General features: G+C 40.4%; 1 protein-coding gene across 2 annotated transcripts in view; it reads right to left on the bottom strand.

Annotated features, from left to right (window-relative positions):
• Positions 1–5,197: 5,197 nt before the first annotated feature.
• TSC22D2 (TSC22 domain family member 2) overlaps positions 5,198–19,878 on the bottom strand; it is a 37,288-nt gene continuing 22,607 nt past the window's right edge. For both annotated transcript variants that reach the window (XM_079977832.1, XM_079977833.1), the window contains 2 exons: positions 8,737–8,788; positions 5,198–5,486 (listed from right to left, as the gene is read on the bottom strand). In XM_079977832.1, coding sequence (XP_079833958.1) covers positions 5,235–5,486; positions 8,737–8,788 — 304 coding nt within the window. In that variant the 3' untranslated portion in view covers positions 5,198–5,234. The remainder of the gene's footprint in view (positions 5,487–8,736; positions 8,789–19,878) is intronic.

Here is a 19,878-nt window from a genome sequence, read left to right as displayed (position 1 = left end):
AGAAGCCCCAGTGTCTGTAGTCTGAGCTGCTGATGTCACCAGCTGCCTAAGTTCTTCAAACTTATTGGAAACACCTATCTTCTATCTGCTGCTGGATGAAAAGACAGCAGCTGGCCTGAGAACAAGTGGGACTCAAATGCACAACATCTGGAGGGATTAAGTTGGCCATCATAATCGCTTGGCCGTGAAATGTGAATGTTCCACAATCCAAACCCAGCTTGAACTCCTCGTTGTGATGGACCAAGCCCTATTCTTCAGTCACTTGCTATAATAAATGGCTTTACGAGCTGCCGAAGAAATAGAGCAAAACAATGGAAAGACTACGTTTGGGGGAAGACTGTAGCTCAGTTGTAGAGTACCTGCAATGTTTTCAAAAGATTCCAGGTTCAACCCTAGGAATCTTCAGGCTGGGAATTTCCCATACGAAGCCCCTGAAGAGATGCTGGTCAGTGTCAACAAAACTGGCCAAGACTGACCAATTCTGATTCGGTATAAAGCAACTTCCTAGATTCCTAAACACCATGGAAACTCCAGGGAATAAATGTCTGTGGCAACCTGAAGAATTTGAGGAGGAACTGTACGGTACAGACCAATGATTAAATAATCATAACGTGTATTTTCAATTTTTATGATCAATTTTCCTAAACATATTTGGAGTCTCACTAAATCAGTCAGATGTTGTCCACTTTGAGTTATACCCAAGGATAGTTCTACTCAGAGAAGACTCATTGAAATGAATGGATCTAAATTAGTCGTACTCCGAGTAGAACCTAGCTGGATGCAACCCTTGGGTTTTGGCAGGAGAAAACTGGCAATTCCAGCTAATTGTCATATTGCAGCATGACAAGCTAAACTACTTGCCAGATCTGTCAAAGAGTTTCACCCAACTGTGAAAACAAAATGACGGGAGTATTTTAAATGTTATCATCTGCCATTTCATGCCATCCTGCTTGTTTTCAATATGTTCCTTTTCCTGGGTGATCTCAGCAATGCCTTTGACCTACAGAAGCTGTTCTGCTATCCTCATTTCCTTTCTGAATCTTCCATTATACAGATGGGCTAAAATGATTATCCCTAAAATGGGTTATGTCCACACACACACACACACACATTCTTCCTGCTATTAAAATCTGCTATGCAACATACAAGACATGTTAGCAATTCTAATGGGCAGGAAGTTTTCTGTGAAACTTGGGATGTCACCTTCAATCTAAAATGAACTTTTGAGGATCTGTTTTTTTTAAACCACTAAATAATAATGAATTAAACACTATAAAGATGAGTTACCTTTCAAAAGTTCCACCAGGAAGAAATACTACTATGTATTGCTGTTTGCTTTTCCAGGATTTCAGTTCTTTTTTGTTCAATGTGCTCTTAGGAATAGGCAGGAGAGGAGAGGAGCCTTGCCAATAACTCCTATTCCTCTACATGGCTTAACCTTCCCATATAAAAGGTAAAGGTACCCCTGACCATTAGGTCCAGTTGCGGATGACTCTGGGGTTGCGGCGCTCATCTCACTCTATAGGCCAAGGGAGCTGGCGTTTGTCCGCAGACAGTTTTTCCGGGTCATGTGGCCAGCATGACTAAGCCACTTCTGGCGAAACCAGAGCAGCACATGGAAACGCCGATTACCTTCCCGCCGGAGCGGTACCTATTTATCTACTTGCACTTTGTGCTTTTGAACTGCTAGGTGGGCAGGAGCAGGGACTGAGCAACGGGAGCTCACCTCGTTGCAGGGATTCGAACTGCTGACCTTCCGATTGGCAAGCCCAAGGCTCAGTGGTTTAGACCACAGCGCCACCCACGTCCCATAACCTTCCCATATACTTACCCCTAAAGTCATTCCCCTCCACAGTATTCTCATCCAGGGATAGATACACCAATTCTTCATACACTAAGCTGTGATGAAAATGGTAGCATTTGCATGCTTAGAAATCCAGCAGGTTTAACCCTATCAAACACTCCAGGTCGCCATAATTATTCGTAGAGGTTAAGGTTGTAAATCGTTACTATGATGGCTTTGATATGAAAGTCAGCTGGCAATACACAGCACAGACTGAATATAGTTAAGCCATTGAGGCTTCCTGCAATTTGTCCCTGAATACACAAGAATGGTAATTTCTGACACACACACAGAAAATCCTTTGGCAAGCCAGATTTGGCCATGTGTCTTGTTGCCTATCCAGAACTAAATAACTCACACATAAAATTATAAAGTTGCTTCACTGTGGTCATTTGATGCTGTCCAGAATGGCAAAACAGCCATTATAGTTCAGATCCTAAGGCTCTATATATACCATTCTATATACTACCACAGCTATGGGTCCTTGTTAGGGGACTAGACCACTGAAGGATTAAGCAAAGTCATAGTGGTATATTTTCTAGGCCGTGGGCTTAGTTGGCTTGTTAAAACATTATAATTGCCACTGTTGCTTACAGGAATGAAGTGTGGGCTTTTCAAGAGACTTCCTCTTTCGCCAATACATTTTAAGTATATCTGTTTACTGAAATGGTGCCCGAAATAACGTTTAAGAGGGGGAAAATAGTACATTCTCCAGGGCTTGGTCACATAGATCACTGGGTGGCAACACAGTGCAGCAGCATCACTTTGTGTTGTGGTCAACTGGGAATAACGCTTGCCAGTTCTGTAAGGCCAATTTAAGTAATACACTGCAAGAGACACATAATTGTCATATTCTTTTCCCTATGAAATGCAGCAGACTACAGGGAGTTTATTGGTGCTATTTTATGAGACGTCTGTGTCCTACTAAAGCCAGAGTGTGCTTGGGTGGTCTTTGGTATTATAAACAAGGGCAATGTTGTACCACAGAAGTGCATCGGGACGTTTGCTGGTGATGATCCACATCCAAACACTTTTAACGGGAGCATTTGCAACAGCATGGTGGTGTAAAATGCATAACAAAGATTCCATTTTATACCCCCAAGAGCTAGTAAAGGGAAAGACGACGTAAAGTTGCAAAGCAGTCTTGGTTTACTTTGCAGAACGAAACCTTGTTCTTGCATGAAAATTAAAGAGAGTGTGAAGTTGGGTGGAATCCAGCGAGTATCATTCCATTGACAGAAGGCATCTGCAATGGGACAGGGAGGCAACTTTTGAAAATTCCTTCTGCCCCCTGCAGCTGCCTGCCCCCCAAATAAAAATCTGCTCTGGGGAGAGGATGCCAAAAATTGCCTTCCCTTCCATTCTGTTGACAGCTGCCTTCTGTCAGTGGAGACACCCATTGGATTCCACCCATTCTAAACTAATTACCTTAAAAGCCTATGCGGCCGTATATGTGACTCTCTTCTATATCCCTTAAAATAAAAATTTAGCTTATGACTAGATTCACACTAAACTTCAAACCACCCGCAGTGGTAATTGGCTTTGGTTTAAGTGACGCTTTGTATGTTCCTAAACTCACTTTGATATCCCGCATTTTAGCAGGGGAAGTATTTAGGACCACATTGGGGAAAAGTTGTGGGCGATGGTTATCCATTGCATACTTTCTCTCTAAAATGAGGTTTCAGCTTGTGTGAACCAGGCATAAAATCATAAACTATGAAGGATAAAGTTGAAACACTAATTCCAGTTACTTTGCTGAGGAAAAGTTGGTCCTCAGCCAAAAGGGCTAAGAAAACAGGCAGCACAATCCTATGTGTGTTCATTCAGAAATAAATCCACTACATTCAAGGGATTTACTCCCATGTAAGCATGTCTAGGATTGCAGCCTTGGTGTTCTTCATTTGCTCTTTTCAAGGTAACTCTAATCACTGACCTAAACCCTTGTCACATTCTGAACACATGCAGAGGCAAATCTTTCAACAAAACTGCAGTTTAATTTCAGAAAGTGTTAAAATATACTGTACATCAACTTCTGACATACTACGTTAGTATACACAAATGGTCTCTTGAAACTGTATTTATGAAATGTACATTTTAATTTAAATACTCAGTATACACTGCACTTAATCTGCATGTTGCATTTATTAAATACATTAAAATCTGCAATGTAACAAAACGTTTTCTGCATACGAAATTCAAAACACCATTTTAAATGAACAAAAGATGGCTCACTTCATTTTTTAAACTAGTGCGTAACACACCAGCTCAGCTCCACCAACACTAGCTGTTCTTTCTTTTTTTTTTTTTATTTGACATTGTTCACAGACTATTACATATCACAATAAGAGTGCTGGATAAAACATGAGGTACGAAAGTGGTTCAAAGATTATAGGTCATGCAGATCATGCTAGACAGCAAAGAAAAATGTGAATGAGAACACTAAATAAAAATACATAAAGAATGTGCATTATAAAATAAAAACTCAATTACACAGCTTTGCTTCTTTGGTTACAAAGTAGGTTGAACAATTTCACAGCTTTTTATTCCCACCCAAAAAATAATAATAATCATACGAAATGTCAAAAAGCAGAGGAATCATGGCAATTTCTCTATTAGAAAGTAGAAACAGAAATGAGCAAAGTTTTCTTCATCAAAATAGCCCATCAATTATCTCACAATGACTGGCGACTACCTGTACAGACGCACTATGGTCTTCATACTTACAATATACAAAAATTTACATTCAAGCTGGGTCTTAACTACTGAAAATAAATACCAAAAGGTAAATTGCCATTAGTGTTAGAAATATGCCAGGATTCTTTTGTTCAATTATTGCCTAAACATTTTATCTATTAAACTCAATCCTGCCTATATCAATTTTTACTGATACTTACATTTATTTTTTTTAAAAAATTAAAAGTTCTGTGACATTGTTCATGTACATTATGAATAGCAGCCCTGTAATAAATAAAAACACAAATAAATGAAACTAATGTAGGCAAATGTTACTTATAATTGAAAGAACAGTGGCTCTAAAGATGAGTTTGTTGCTATGTGAAAAAGCAAGGCTCAAAGTAATCCATGAGTAATGGAAACCTTGAAGAGCCTCACCAAAGCTCTTAAAGACCCCACTCATGTGCACCAAATAAATGCAGACTTTTGCATTATAACTCCTTCTATCATTTCCCTTTTGCACTGATGGCATAATTGAACACCAACTGTGCTGCATGACATCTCAGTGAGGGAAAGCTCTTGTAGAATGATTGTCTAATACTGAAAAGGCCAAAACACACAACTGAAGCATGGCTACTCGCTTTCATATAAAGTGGAAAGAACACCAGTGGCACACAAGGACAGATTGCTTTCAGTTTCTTAATGAGGCAAGAAAGCTTTATGCTGAGGAGACATTCGGCTGCTGCGGAGGTTGCGTTGGCTGTACTATCACTGTTTGCTGTTGAGAAGTGCTACTGGGGTTGGCCTGTTGGGTTGAGAGCTGGGATAACTGATCGTTGTTTGAGAGAGATTTTAACAGTGCATTTTCCCGTTCAAGTAAAGAGTTTCTTTCGACTAATTCTTTTATTTGTTCCTTCAGTACTTCCACTTCTTCTCTGACTGCGTACATCAAATGGCTTTTCACCAGATCCTGCAAACGGCAAATTAATCGTTAATTTCTATAAACAGACTTTTATTTTGCACCAAATTCTTGGGTGTAACTTCATTAACAATTAAATTTGGATCCTAGCACCACAAGTTAAATAGAAATACCTAGAAATCAAAATACACAGGATTAACTCCCCAGCATTGAATTTACTTGCTGTATTATGGCCAACTTCCAAAGCACTCAAAAACCACCAATCCTACATGTCTATATGTTGCTTTCAGGAAGGTAACCTAAATACAGGGATTTCTTACTCTCAAAAAGCTTCATAATATTTTTGTTGACAGAAATAGATAATAAGCAATGCTCTAGTTCAGAGAGCTCTCCAAAATGGTGGCTGAAAACCCATAAACATTAAAAAGGTAAAGGTACCCCTGACCATTAGGTCTAGTCACGGACAACTCGGGGGTTGAGCGCTCATCTCGCTCTATAGGCATTTGTACGCAGACAGCTTCCGGGTCATGTGGGCAGCATGACTAAGCCGCTTCTGGCAAACCAGAACAGCACACGGAAATGCTGTTTACCTTCCCGCCAGAGTGGTACCTATTTATCTACTTGCACTTTGACGTGCTTTCGAACTGCTAGGTGGGCATGAGCTGGGACTGAGCAACAGGAGCTCACCCCATCACGGGGATTCGAACCGCTGACCTTCTGATCGGCAAGCCCTAGGCTCTACATTAATATCTCACACCTCAAGGAGCTCAGACAATTATATTTAAGCTTCAACACCCCTATGAAGTATATCATAATTGCTATAGTCAAAACAAAAAAAATTCCTTCCAGTAGCACCTTAAAGACCAACTAAGTAAGTTCTTGGTATGAGCTTTCGTGTGCATGCACACTTCTTCAGATAGGTATCTGAAGAAGTGTGCATGCACACGAAAGCTCATACCAAGAACTTACTTAGTTGGTCTTTAAGGTGCTACTGGAAGGAATTTTTTTTGTTTTGACTATGGCAGACCAACACGGCTACCTATCTATAATTGCTATAGCCCATCAAGTCAGCATCCTGCCTAAACAGGGACAGAACTTGTCTGTTACAAGTAAACTGTTGTAAGCTGGATGAAAATGTCTCTTTTCTCATGGGCAAATGTAAGAAAGCAAACGCTGTGACCCAAGCTTCCCATTTTGGCTAATTTTTAAGAAGTTCTGTTCTTTTAAATCTGAGGATCACAACTATAGGCAAGTTATTTTTTACAGAACCTATATTGTATGTATGATTAGATTGATTTTGTGTGCTTCTGAAGTAACCCCCAATTTTGCCATATTGCTTAGCTTTGAATTCTGTACATTCTTTATGATTATGCACAAACAAAATCTTTGTCTACTCTTGTTTGCAGCAGTGACACTGAGGCTAACAGAGCTGGTACTCTGGAAACTAATCCACTTGCACCACAGGGATCCCCAACAGCTCTCCATCACATGACCATAAATACTGATTAAAAATATGGGGCCTGCTAGCCTTGCCCAACTTGAACTGACGCGTTTTGAGTGGCAACACTTTTCTTATCAGAAAACCCATGGAAAGACTGGAGGATCACATTCTCCTGGATGAACCTGCCCATTCAGGTCTATCTTCAGAGAGCCTGTTCCTGCCTTTAGAGATTAAGTAGGTGGCAACTGATCACAGGGCATTTTTCACTGGCAGGGCTCAGTCTTTGCAACACTCTCCTGAGAGCAGACCACTTAGCATCTATTTTTCTGCCTTTCACATATTAGAGGAAGGCACTCCATTTCCTGGGCTTTTTGCAGCAGCTGCTTTTTCACTTTTTCATTATGACTAAGCTAGTAAAAACAAACCAGTTTTACCATTCCTATAGTGATCTGATGTACATTTATGAGGAAAGGCAGGTTATAAAATGTTTTCAATAAAGAATTTCAAGCAACTTGGAAATGAAGCTGTTTCCGGAGCCCAAAAGTATCTTCGCATAGCTGGTGGGAGCCAACACAACAGGAAACAGCACATTAGTTTGGAATATTCAAGCAGACTACTGCCTTTGGCATTTCATGGAATAGAATAACGCATTCGGACCAATATTCGCTTAGACTCAGGGCAGAAACAAACACTTTTTTCTGTCCATGGTTTGCCCTACTATTTTTTCCCATAGAATTTGTTCTCCCTTCATTTCCCCCCCTCCAAAACTGGATGGCTGGAAAGCATGCTGATGTAACAGCTCTTCCTCTGGCTCCCAAGCCTTTTGTAAACTAAACTCCTTACACATGCTATTTTTTTAAATGTGTGGATGCAGTACTGAACAGGCCCGCGGAAGGGGAGAGTGGCAGCCAAGTACACTTGCCCTGGGCCTCAGAGGGCTAATCTAGTCGGGGAGCCCAGCCAGGAGCCAGCTGCCTTTTTGTCTTAGCATAAAACTTTATTCTAACAAGACTCCCGGGCCTGAGACAAGGTCTACACAGGCCTGGTATTGAAGCAATGGCCAACATGTCAAAGATTTTGGATAGCAAAGCAATGCTTTTGATCATACCAAATAATGATGTGCTAAAGTAATGGCAGTCCTACTAGAGAATTAGCATTGTCTTGGTGTAAGCTAAAACTTTCGGACCTGGGTATGATGTACAGTGGTACCTCGGGTTAAGTACTTAATTCGTTCCGGAAGTCTGTTCTTAACCTAAAATTGTTCTTAACCTGAAGCACCACTTTAGCTAATGGGGCCTCCTGCTGTTGCCGCGCCACCGGAGCACGATTTCTGTTCTCATCCTGAAGCAAAGTTCTTAACCCGAGGTATTATTTCTGGGTTAGGGGAGTCTGTAACCTGAAGCGTATGTAACCCGAGGTACCACTGTACATTAACTTCACTGTAGTAATAAATTGGTTTGCACATGGATTCTCCCACCCACCCCCCGAAAGTGCATGAACACATTTGGAATGGCACTACATGAACTTCCAGATGACTTTACAATTGGTGCTTCTTTGCTCATAATAGAATTGCATAAATGGCATGGCACAAGGGCACAGTGCAGGCAAGCAGCAGGTTGAAGCCTAACATGTTCATGCTATACATGATACCATATTATTATCACGTAAACTGCTGTTTTCCACCTATATGGAGTCCTCAACAGACAAACAACTGCTTGTGTCTGCTTTATGATTTTCTACCTTTAACATCTCTTCCTGATATGGCCTTACAATCCATCAATGTAGGTTATGCAAAAATGACGACAGCAGGCTACAAACCCAGCGCTCTTTAAGAATTAAACAGTTCAGTTCTCTACTTACCATCGCCTGTTCTATTTTGTTGTCAATGGCTACAACACTCGCACCAGATGCACTGTTTAAAAGAAAAGACAAAACACATGTACATGAACTCCAGTGACCTCTGGAATGTTGTTCAGCAAAACTGATTGAAAGGCAAATTGCTCCTTGTGTATTTTATTATGGTTTCCCACAACAACAAAAATGCAGCATTTATATATATATTGCTTTTCAGTGCTCAAACTGCTTCTTATGTATCTCAGCAATAATTACAAACCTTTAAGGATGGTCAGTCGGATCTCCATATACTCAGGAACAAGATGGAAAAGAATTATATCCTCAGATCATAAAGATTCAATTCCAGAGAAAGTTAGTCATATTTAAGTCCCATCAAAATCAATGGGTGTTAAGCATTTAAGTGCTTTCAATGGGACTTAGACATGGCTAGTTCTTGCCAGAATGGGCCCAAGGTGTATCTACGCAAACTGTGGCCCTTGTTTAAGCAGTGAACAGGCCTCTCAAGAGAGTACAATGAGATAGTGATGTCATTATCCTATTGGTTGTCATGGTTTGGCACCCTGAGCACCCTTTTTGTGTAACTTAATAGTTCACAATTATAACCAAGTCAACCGCTTTGGTGCTTTTGTGTATGTTAAAGTGGCATTTCGATGCAAGTTTGTTTTGTCTACTGTGACAGCCAGTATATACAGTATATACCTAGATATTATCCAATATGACGGAAAGCCAACATTTATGTCTCAATTCAAACGATACCATAAGCGGGATGTACGGTAATTTGGACACCTCCAACATGTGGCACACAGAAAAATGAGACCAATTTTGTTGGGCTTTTTTTTTTAAAAAAAAAAGCTACTGGATGTTTGTATTTCAAGTTTTTTCAGTATAACACCAAATGGGGCACAACTGTTGACCTGGAGCATTTGATAAAACTTAAAAACATGTAGTTCCCAAGAGATTAGAGATCATCTTGAGTAGAGGACTCTTAAATCCATTTGAAGATGCTCAGTGTGTTGGCCCGATGAGGAGCTTTCTTCAAAAGCCCAATGTGGCCTAGTTTTGTAAGCAGGAGATATCATACCATCAACAGCACAACATGAATTTAATTGGTCAGTGACCCCATGCTCACATCTATTTATTTATTTAAGTTTTGTTGTTGTTTTTTAAATAATAATTCTATGCCACTGTTCTGGACAAAGACCAAACAAAATGGCTTATAACATTGTGACTAAGTCTACAAGCGTTAAATTAGAGGCACATCATCCTGTATCTTAATAATCAAAACAAATGAAAGCACATTTCTGTAATTAGAAGAGAATTTGCAACTTACTATTTTAAATTAGTATTTATACTTTCTAAATGCTACATAAATAAAGTAGGCTACATGTATGCATTAGGCAAGTGGAAGAACTGCTAGGTATCACGGATTTCCCCTGACCTCTGCAGTCCCCCGCCCAGCTGCTCCTAGGGGCAGGAGGGTCCTCCTGAGCATTATGGGATGTGGTGCAGAGGGCTGCCATGAAAGATCAGGGAAGATTGGATGGGGAGATCAGTGAAACTGGGTGCCCTTCCTTGCAAGAGGAGAAGTGCTTCTCCTTGCCAACTAAGAAATTTTATCTTAAGCATTCAGTAAAGTGATTTGCAATTCAATAACTGCCAATTTTAAATTTTAAAGCTCCGGTTTACCATGGAGAGAAATTCATTTTGCCATATTTTAAAATGTGGCATTTTGTATTCAGCAACAGACAATTCAAACTACTTGTCATTTCTGACACCCACCCTATTTTTCCCTGCTGAAAAAGTTTACATGTGATTACTCCTTTTTCATAATCCAGCATTCAAGCAGAAGACAAATTTAAATGCTCATAATTGGATTATATGTTATTACAAACCCTGTCCCAATATTGAGAACTTGTTTCTCTTTTCAAATGATGCCGCTGCAGCACCAGAGGTCAACCTCAAATGTGCAGTATTGCTTAGTTCAGAACATATCTAATATGTTATGTAGAAATACTCATTTTGTGTATTGCAAGAAGAGCAAGTTTACTACATTTAAGTAATGACTACTTAATATATTGATTTGTATTGTACCACACCACTTCTAACGCCAGTTTCTTGACCATTTTATTAATGTACACTTAATGTATTTCAAATAAAGGGGGGGGGAGCAACAAGACAAGACAGGTTGCTACTCACAAAGTATTACTAAATAACCTTCATAAAATGTTTAAAAGGAAGTATTTAAACAGGGATAACTAGAGTCCAACTCTGAGAAAAGAAGCAAGGACTCTATAAGTTTTAAAGGTTTATGTGTGTTCTATGGCCTATTCTAAAAAATGCACTTCTACATGGAGACATACCTACTAGTCATGCAGGGATGTTTCACCCCTTATGCTAGAATACTGTTTGAGAAAAGTTTGACTATGCTCAAAGCCTCTAGCCTTTGGACTAGCCCTTACAAGAAGCAGCATAAGAACTATTCTAAACCTATCTGTCTTCCAGTCACAGCACTCCAATCAAGCTCTATCATTTGAAAATAGTTTTTCCCCCAGTTTGGCCATTCTTAAAGATTAAGCGAAGCCTATTAAAAGTGGTTATTCCAACTAGAAATGCCAGTGTTAGCTAGCAGTAAATGGTTTTCAGTGAATGTAGGAACCAACACCAGCCATTTTGTACTATTTGAGAGCTTAACTAGATAGCAAACCAAAGAAATGCACATTTCCAATAAGAGTGCCATCTCAAAAAGCTGCTCTTAACATTCCCAACTATTTCAAAAGTAGTCTGCCTTCTGCACTGGGACAGAACAGCGTACAAGACATGCAAGTCTGAAACACAAATAACTAGTTGTGTGGTTCTTTGATCCTGGCCAACCTTTCAAGGTGAAACACAATTACAGTATATGAATAGCTGGTTTCCTTGTTCCAACTTACCTCAAAAGTGAAAAATAAGTGTACAGCAGAAATTAATTTCACCATTTCTATGTAATGTTTTCCTGAAACATTTAAATGTTTATACGAATAAATGAGAGAAACACTGAAATTAGTCTTCCTTGGATATTCAAAAATGAGCCAATTTAAAAGATCACCTGTATGATTTTAGAATTACTGTGCAATTTTTACTCATGTTGAAAGACAAAACAAAAATCAATTCTGTATTGAGTATATCTGAAGGAGCGTCTCCACCCCCATCGTTCTACCCAGACACTGAGGTCCAGCACCGAGGGCCTTCTGGCGGTTCCCTCACTGCGAGAAGCCAAGTTACAGGGAACCAGGCAGAGGGCCTTCTAGGTAGTGGTGCCCTCCCTGTGGAATGCCCTCCCACCAGATGTCAAAGAGAACAACAACTACCAGATTTTTAGAAGACATCTGAAGGCAGCCCTGTTTCGGGAGGCTTTTAATGTTTGATGTAGTACAGTATTTTAATTTTATTTTTTTTTGGAAGCCGCCCAGAGTGGCTGGGGAAGCCCAGCCAGAAGGGCAGGGTATAAATAATAAGTTGTTGTTGTTGTTGTAATGGAGCAGTGTTCACAGATATGCAAAGCGCATATGGGAAACAAATGACTCATTTCAGTGGATGGAATAGTTTTACTTAAAAGTCCTATGTTTTCATCACAAAAGATGTGATTCTTGAAGAACCAATAACTATATCCTTCCCTTTGAGTTGGTACAATTATTCTGAACATGTCTAAAATAAACTTTACAGTAATATAAACACTCAAATATTGCTGAAGAGCATACTGTTTAAATATCCATGTTCAAATATGGACTTCTATATTTAGGAGGCTGATTTAGGGGGCTAATTTGAATTTGGAAGCAAAACTAAGTTTTACCTCCTTCAAAAGCAGACAAGAAAGGAAATTGGCTTTTATGTTTAAGAGGTTTCATACCCTATTAAAAAAGCAGCCTTTTAATATTTTGCATGTTTACATTTTCAAATAGTCTTCATACACCTTGCGTATCAAGAGAACATTCCTCAGATCTTCTATGGCCCTTACATTCTTGTTTTTTGTTTGTTTTTTGTTTTAAAAATAGTTGGCACACTTAATAGGTACTGTAAGAAATGGGAGCTTTAATACTGAAAATGTGTTTTATTTTTCCAGAGTCCCGCACACCCTTGACAAGGGAAACTGTAAGTGTTTACACACTAGTGCTGGAAGCCTCTGAGCCTAGGTGGGCAAACTGGAATGCCTGGTCTTAGAGGACAGTGTTAATACAGCTGGTGCAATGGATAACCAGTGGGACCCTGTTATCACTGGATATGGACCCTATAGGAAGGACAGACTCAGAAGGAGACTCAGTGGAGATGGTGTTGCTCTTCATGTTGAAGAGGGCACTGAGTTCAAGAAAAAGAACTCTCAAAAGGGCAGACCCCTCCACATAATTGCTATATGTGGTGATACCAAGAGTAATATAATTCTGCGGGCATGCTAACAGCTCCCTGATCAAAATGTTCATGAAGATATTGCAATGAAGAATGAAATCAAGGAAGCACCCAAAAGAGGAATTGTTGTACTAATGGCCGACTTCAACTATCCTCAGACAGACTGACTACACATGTTCCAGTTACAAAAAAAGGCATAAGCATAAAATTTCTATTCTATTATTTTTAAATGAAACTCAAAGAGACTTAAACATATGAACATTATGATCATAGAATCATAGAATTGTAGATTTGAAAGGGTCGTCTAGTCCAACCCCCTGCAGTGCAGGAATCTTAGCTTAGCATCAATGACAGGTGGCCATCCAACCTCTGCTTAGAAACCTCCAAGGAAGGAGAGTCCAGAGGTAATAAATTCATAATAAATAATAATAACAACCTAAATAAACAAGTATTTATATCTAGATATCCCAAATGAATGTGCCTTAGAACAGTTGGTCAAGGAACTGACCAGAAGGATGGTGACCCTTGACTTAGGTGGTGCCCAGAACCTGGTATGAGATATAAACGTTACTGAATCAGCTGGGAATAAGTGACCATATTGCTATTAAATTAAATACACATGTAAACAGCTAATTGTCCCCAAAATCCGCCACGGTCACATTTCAAAAAAGGAAACTTCCCCAAAATAAGTGATTGGTAAAAAGGAAGGCAAAGTCAAGAAGATTGAATCTTTCCAAATTGCTTGGGAGTCATTTAGAAACACAGCATTAGAAGCTCAACTGGAGCGCATATGGAGATTAGGGCTGGGCGATATATCGATATATCGTCCAACACCGGTTTCAAGTGCACATCGTGATAACTGTTTCATAATATTTGAGCTGGCAATATATCACAAATCACAATGTGTGTAAGGGCTAAGCGATATCTGGGTTTCAACATCGTGGTAACTCACCAGCTAAACGTTGCAAATGTTATCAGCAGCTAAACCTCACATCACCAGCTAAACATCACAATATCACCAGCGAAACATTGCAATCTACCACAATGACTAAAATAAGGATGGAATTATACATACGCAAACAGGACAACATCCTGGCAACTGCTACTACTTAGGGGTCTAAAATGGATAAATGACAATATTATCAATCACCACACACTCAGTTTCATCAGCAGGCAAGTCAAAATGGCCTGCTAAGAGGCAGAAGCAGCAGCGGCAGAAACAGCTTGCCACGACCACGATACGTGCCGGCAATAGCAGTGACAGCCTGGCAGTGGCGGCACAATCAGTGGTGGCCTGCGCATCCTCGCGGTGGCAACTGGAGGGGGCAGCAGGAGCAGTGGCACAAACAGTGGTGGTCTGCAAGTGATGACAGTGCGAGTGATGACAGGGACTGGCGGTGGCAGCCTGCAAGGACTTGCAGCAGCAATAGCAGCAGCAGCCTGCGAGACCACGCAATGACGGCAGGTGGAGGCAGTAGCGGTGGCAGCCTGCAAGGCCTCATGGCAGTGACAGGATGTGGCAGTGGACTGCGAGGCCTCACAGTGGCGATGGGAAGTGGCAACAGTAACAGCATTGGCCTGAGATGCCTCACAGTGGTGCCAGGATTTGGCAGAAGCAGTGGTGGCCTGCGGGGACTCGCATCACTGACAGAAGGTGATGGCAGGAGTAGCGGCATCCTGTGAGGCCTTGCACTAGCGGCGGGAGATGGCAATAGTAGTGGCAACCTGTGAGGCCTTGTGGCGACACAATAAATGGGACTTACAAGGCCTTGCTATGGTGGCAAGAAGTGGCTATGGCCTGCAAGTGCCCCTTGCGGTAGTGGGAGGCAGTGGTAGAAGCTATGGCAGCTTGCTCCAGCGAGGCCTTGCAGGCCACCTCTGCTTCTGCCACTGTCTCCTGCCACCACTGCAAGGCCTCATAGGCCACCACTACTGCCGCCACCACTACTGCCGCTTCTGCCATAGCCGCCCACTGCCGTGGCAATGCTTCTGCTGCAGGCTGCTGATTATTGTGCCCCTGCTGCCAGGCTGCTGCCACTTCTGCCTACTAGCAGGCCTGTGGGCAGCTGGCAGTCCTAGATTATTTGTATTCACTATGACTCATCACTGTACTTTGGATTGTCCTGAATACCACCATTGGGTAGCCAAGCCCAAAACCAAAAGTCCTGATGGGCTGCATTTTGACTTGCCTGCTGATGAAACTTAATTGATAATATTGTCATTTATCCATTTTAGACCCATAAGTAGTAGCAGTTGCCAGGACATTGTCCTGTTTGCCTCTGCGTAGTTCCTTCGTTATTTCAGATATCGCGATATATTGATATATCATTATGTTTAGCTGGCAATATATCGTGATATTGAAAACCAGTTATCGCCCAGCCCTAATGGAGATCAGGAAAGGTATCACAGGGATGAAGAAGATGCCAGCGTGGTTAATTAGCAGAGTCAATGATGCAATTAGAAACAAGAACTTCCTTCAAAAAAGAACAAAAGAGGAATGCAAACTTTGGCAAAAGAAATGCAAGCTGACAATAAGGGATGCTTTAGAAAAGAATTTGAGGGGTACGTTGCTAAAAACATAAAAACCATCAACATTAAAAGACAACATTAGTAGCAGTGGTGGTTGAACCCTGAATGACAAAGGGCTCAGAGGTGTGGTAAAGCAGGAGATTTCAGAGAAACTAAATGAATTATTTACATCTTCCTGCCTGAGCTAACTTGACTAGGAAGGGAATATGAGAAACTGAAGCAAACAGTGGCAATGAGAAATGAAGTTCCAGACCTAATAGAATAAAAAGACAAATTACAGGGTCCAAATGGCATTCACCAAGAGTTTTCAAAGTACTCAAAGGTGAAACTGGAGATTAAAAAAAAACAAAAATAAAACACATTTAACTTGTCCCTTAGAACAGTCCCTGTATTTGAAGACTGCAAGTGCCCAATGTTAACACCTATTTTTTAAAGAAAGACCTGGGAGGATCCTGGAAATTACAGGCTAGTTAGCTTAACAGCTGTCCAAGGAAAACTGGTGAAAAGTTTTGTTTAAGATAAAATAACCAGGCATGTAGAACAACAAACCCTGCTGAAGCAGCACAAGCATGGCTTCTGCAAGGATAAGCCTTGCCTCACTAAACTTTGTTCTTTGAGAGTGTCAACAAGCATATAGGCCGGCTGACATAAAACCATCTATGTACAAGATATAGGCACCAGCAACTTCAGTAGAACCTGAATATTTGCAGAAAAAGGGAGAAAATACAAAGGGGGGGGGGGGATCTCAAGCAATGAATCCAAAACAGTCCAATGCTCAATGTCACATATTGTGGCTACCTGCTGGCAGGGGGAATGGAAAAATTGTTCGGTTGAGGAACGGGATGGAGTGCCCTATACGGAATTAATTTTTGTAGAAGACAAAGCAATACTAAATTGGACAAATGTATTTCAAACCGTGTCCAGGTCTTGGGAGGAAAATCTGAACCTAAATAACAAGTAAGTTAAAAGTGAATTATTTAGCTTTGATTTGTACTCCACTATAAACTTGTGATGCTGAAGTTGTACCCTGCTCCACCATTCCATAAGATATAGGATCAGATAAAGGTAAAGGTAAAGGGGCCCCTGACCATTAGGTCCGGTCGTGACCGACTCTGGGGTTGCGGCGCTCATCTCGCTTTATTGGCCGAGGGAGCCAGCGTACAGCTTCTGGGTCATGTGGCCAGCATGACTAAGCTGCTTCTGGCGAACCAGAGCAGCACACGGAAACACTGTTTACCTTCCCGCCGGAGCGGTACCTATTAATCTACTTGCACTTTGACGAGCAATGGGACCGAGCAATGGGAGCTCACCCCGTCACAGGGATTTGAACCGCTGACCTTCTGATCGGCAAGTCCTAGGCTCTGTGGTTTAACCCACAGCGCCAACCGTAAAGCTCAAAAATTATACTCAGGACTGGTACCAATTTTATAGCACCATGAACCTGTTTTTCAAATATTATTTATCATCATTTATACTACACCTTTATACTACTATGCTGCTCTAATGTGTTACGAGTTGATGTGACAGGAAGGTCACAAGGAGGGCTGCATGCGTCATAATTCTGCAGAAAGTGATAGCAGGAACTGAATTCAGCTCTCTCCTCTCACAGCTTTCCAAAGCAAGTTTTTAGCTTTACTGAGTGAATATATTCTTGAAAGTGTGTGTGTTTACTGTCTCCTGAAATCCTACAAACCAGAGCACCGACTATTTCCACTTATGGTGGGAGTGTCATTCAGTGGCAGCTTTGGGGAAGCTGGTATTCTTAGAAATTAATTTGACAACAAAATAAGAAATGACACCAACTCCCTCACTGGCATTATTGGGGATATAGAATACGCCAGATGAAGATGATTTTGATAAAGAATCTGATAAAGAATTGAAATTATATTTTTTGTTAGCTGCGAGGATGGCTATTTTAAGACAATGGAAATATTTAGAAGGGTTAAATAAGGATTTGTGGTTACGGTCAAATCTGGTCTATAACTATTGCTGGAAAATTAAGGTATACTGGGGGATAAACAAAACAAAAAACAAAGCAAAACAAAAAGATTCATTTATAACTACCTCGCAAAAGTTTATTTTATATATAAATGATGAAAACGATTTTCAAATGCTCTTTGTGAAATATGTTACTATTTGGAATACTTAGTAACTTTTCAGCTTCATGTGAAAATATCATAAGATGCAGAGGACAATATTCTGATTTTTATCAACAAAAAGGTGGACATGTTATTACTCTCCAATAAACAATGCTCATTGTTCCCAGAGATTGTGAAGGCAAAAGCCCAAAATTGTATCTTTTGTGTGTTTCATTTTTAAGCAATTTATTGTATTATCTTTTTAAAAAATTGAATAAATAAGAAGAAATGCCTTTAGAAAAAAACAGTGCTGAGAGCAGTCCTGCAGCATTATTTCTCCACCATGACTGGTAAAGGTGGAATACATTACGCAAAACAGCAAAAATGTCAGAATTATGCAAATTGAGAGGAATAATGCTTTTCTTATGCCTAAGTGCATAATGTATTTTTCAGTGCAGAAAACAGAGCCTTGTCCATGAGCTGTGGGGGGGAAGGAAGCCATTTGCTGCCCACCAGTTTTCTTCTGCTGCAGCAGCTGCTGGAAGTCAAGAGTCCCAAGCCAGTTGTACCTGGATGAGGAAAACACAGCGAGAACAGGCTTTGCCTTTCACCCCAGGCTCTGGGGGAGATTAAGAGGGCTCCAGTTGTGCTCCTCCTTGACCCCAAGCAGCTGCTGTTCTCCTCCAATACCTAGTCAGCTTACTCTGCACACAAGCACCAAAATGCACACATTTGTTTTAACATTTGTGACGTTATCTGTAGGAAGGAGGAGGACTTTGCTTTATGCTGGCCTAGTAAAGATTAGCCACCTTCCGCTTTGATCAGCTACCAGAAACACTTCTGGTCTGAGTGCCCACACCAATTTCTGGGAAGATCGTGTCCCTCACTAGACAAGAGTAGAGTGCAAAAATGATGATATGAATCACTATTTAAGATTTTATTCTTCATATCAGTTTACTGCCCCCAACTTGAAAGTTAAATTCTGTGAGTAACTCTGAGAGGTTTCTGAATATACTGCAATAATCAAGAGCAATGAAAAAGCACATGTAATAAGAAGTGGAAAGCAAGAATGGGCACATCATATCCTCATTCACCACTGAAAATGCTTTAACTGCAGTTTATAATAGTAACGTTTTCCCTACTGCACGTAAATCACTTTGTTAAAGGGGTGGCATAAAAATGCATTAAGTATCACAAAATATCACTTTGGGAAAAGTGTACTAAATTCCATACTAATTGCCTAATAAGACACTCCACAGTCACTAGAGTAAGCTACTTTAGTGACAGGTATCTTAGGCAACTCACAAAACTGAGTTTTCAACATGCAAGTATGCAGTGTGCTGACAATTTAAGTCAACTGTTTTCTCAATGTTTGATCTAATTAAGAATGTGTTAACAAAAGAGTTGCACCCATACATGAAACAAAATAGATTGAAATTCGATAGCTGAATGCAAGTGTAATTTTTCATACAAAGAAATGCCAATGAGCCCAAATGCATTTCAGTTACATGTAGGTATCTCAAACGCAAGGCTTGTAATTGATGTAGGGATTTCTTAAACCAAAAACCATTTTAAGTCACACAGTACCTGTAAGACTTCAGTCTGTACATTTTGTGACTGCAGACTATTCCAGAAGCTTCAGTAGAACCCTTTGCTGCACATTTTGTAGTTGAAAGTTCCTGCAGGAACTAAGAACGGCAGCAATGGGGACAAACTAAAATCAGAAAGCTGTTTTCAGAGAGCTGCTTTAAGTTGGTCTTCCAAACTACATTTGTAAAAGCAGTTTGGCAAAGATTCTGAGAAATTATTAATAAAATCTAATGAATATAAATATGGTGATTAATTTTCAATTTATAAATTAGTTAAACTTATTTTTGGCCTCTATATAGGGCTGTCAATGGCCCAAAGCTGCTGCCTCATTGCACTAGTAGCCGCCATGATTTTTAGTGCCAGAAACCAAATTAAAAACTTGGTTTTAATACAACTTGAAAAAAATAATGTTCAAGAAGTCTGCTTTCAAATCACCTACTCTATGCCCCTCCCCGATCTATTTTGAGTTATTTAAGATGGGGAGGCCTCCTGAGACTAATGCACCTAGCAACAAGCGTTCAAGTGGCGAGCCGGAGAAAACATGGAGGCTTCCCAAAGGACGCCTCAGTAG

This window comes from Podarcis cretensis (genome assembly GCF_951804945.1).
Source record: "Podarcis cretensis genome assembly, chromosome: 5".
NCBI lineage: Eukaryota > Metazoa > Chordata > Lepidosauria > Squamata > Lacertidae > Podarcis > Podarcis cretensis.
The sequence above is the reverse complement of the archived record's forward strand: the minus strand, read 5'-3'. Positions and strand labels throughout refer to the sequence as shown.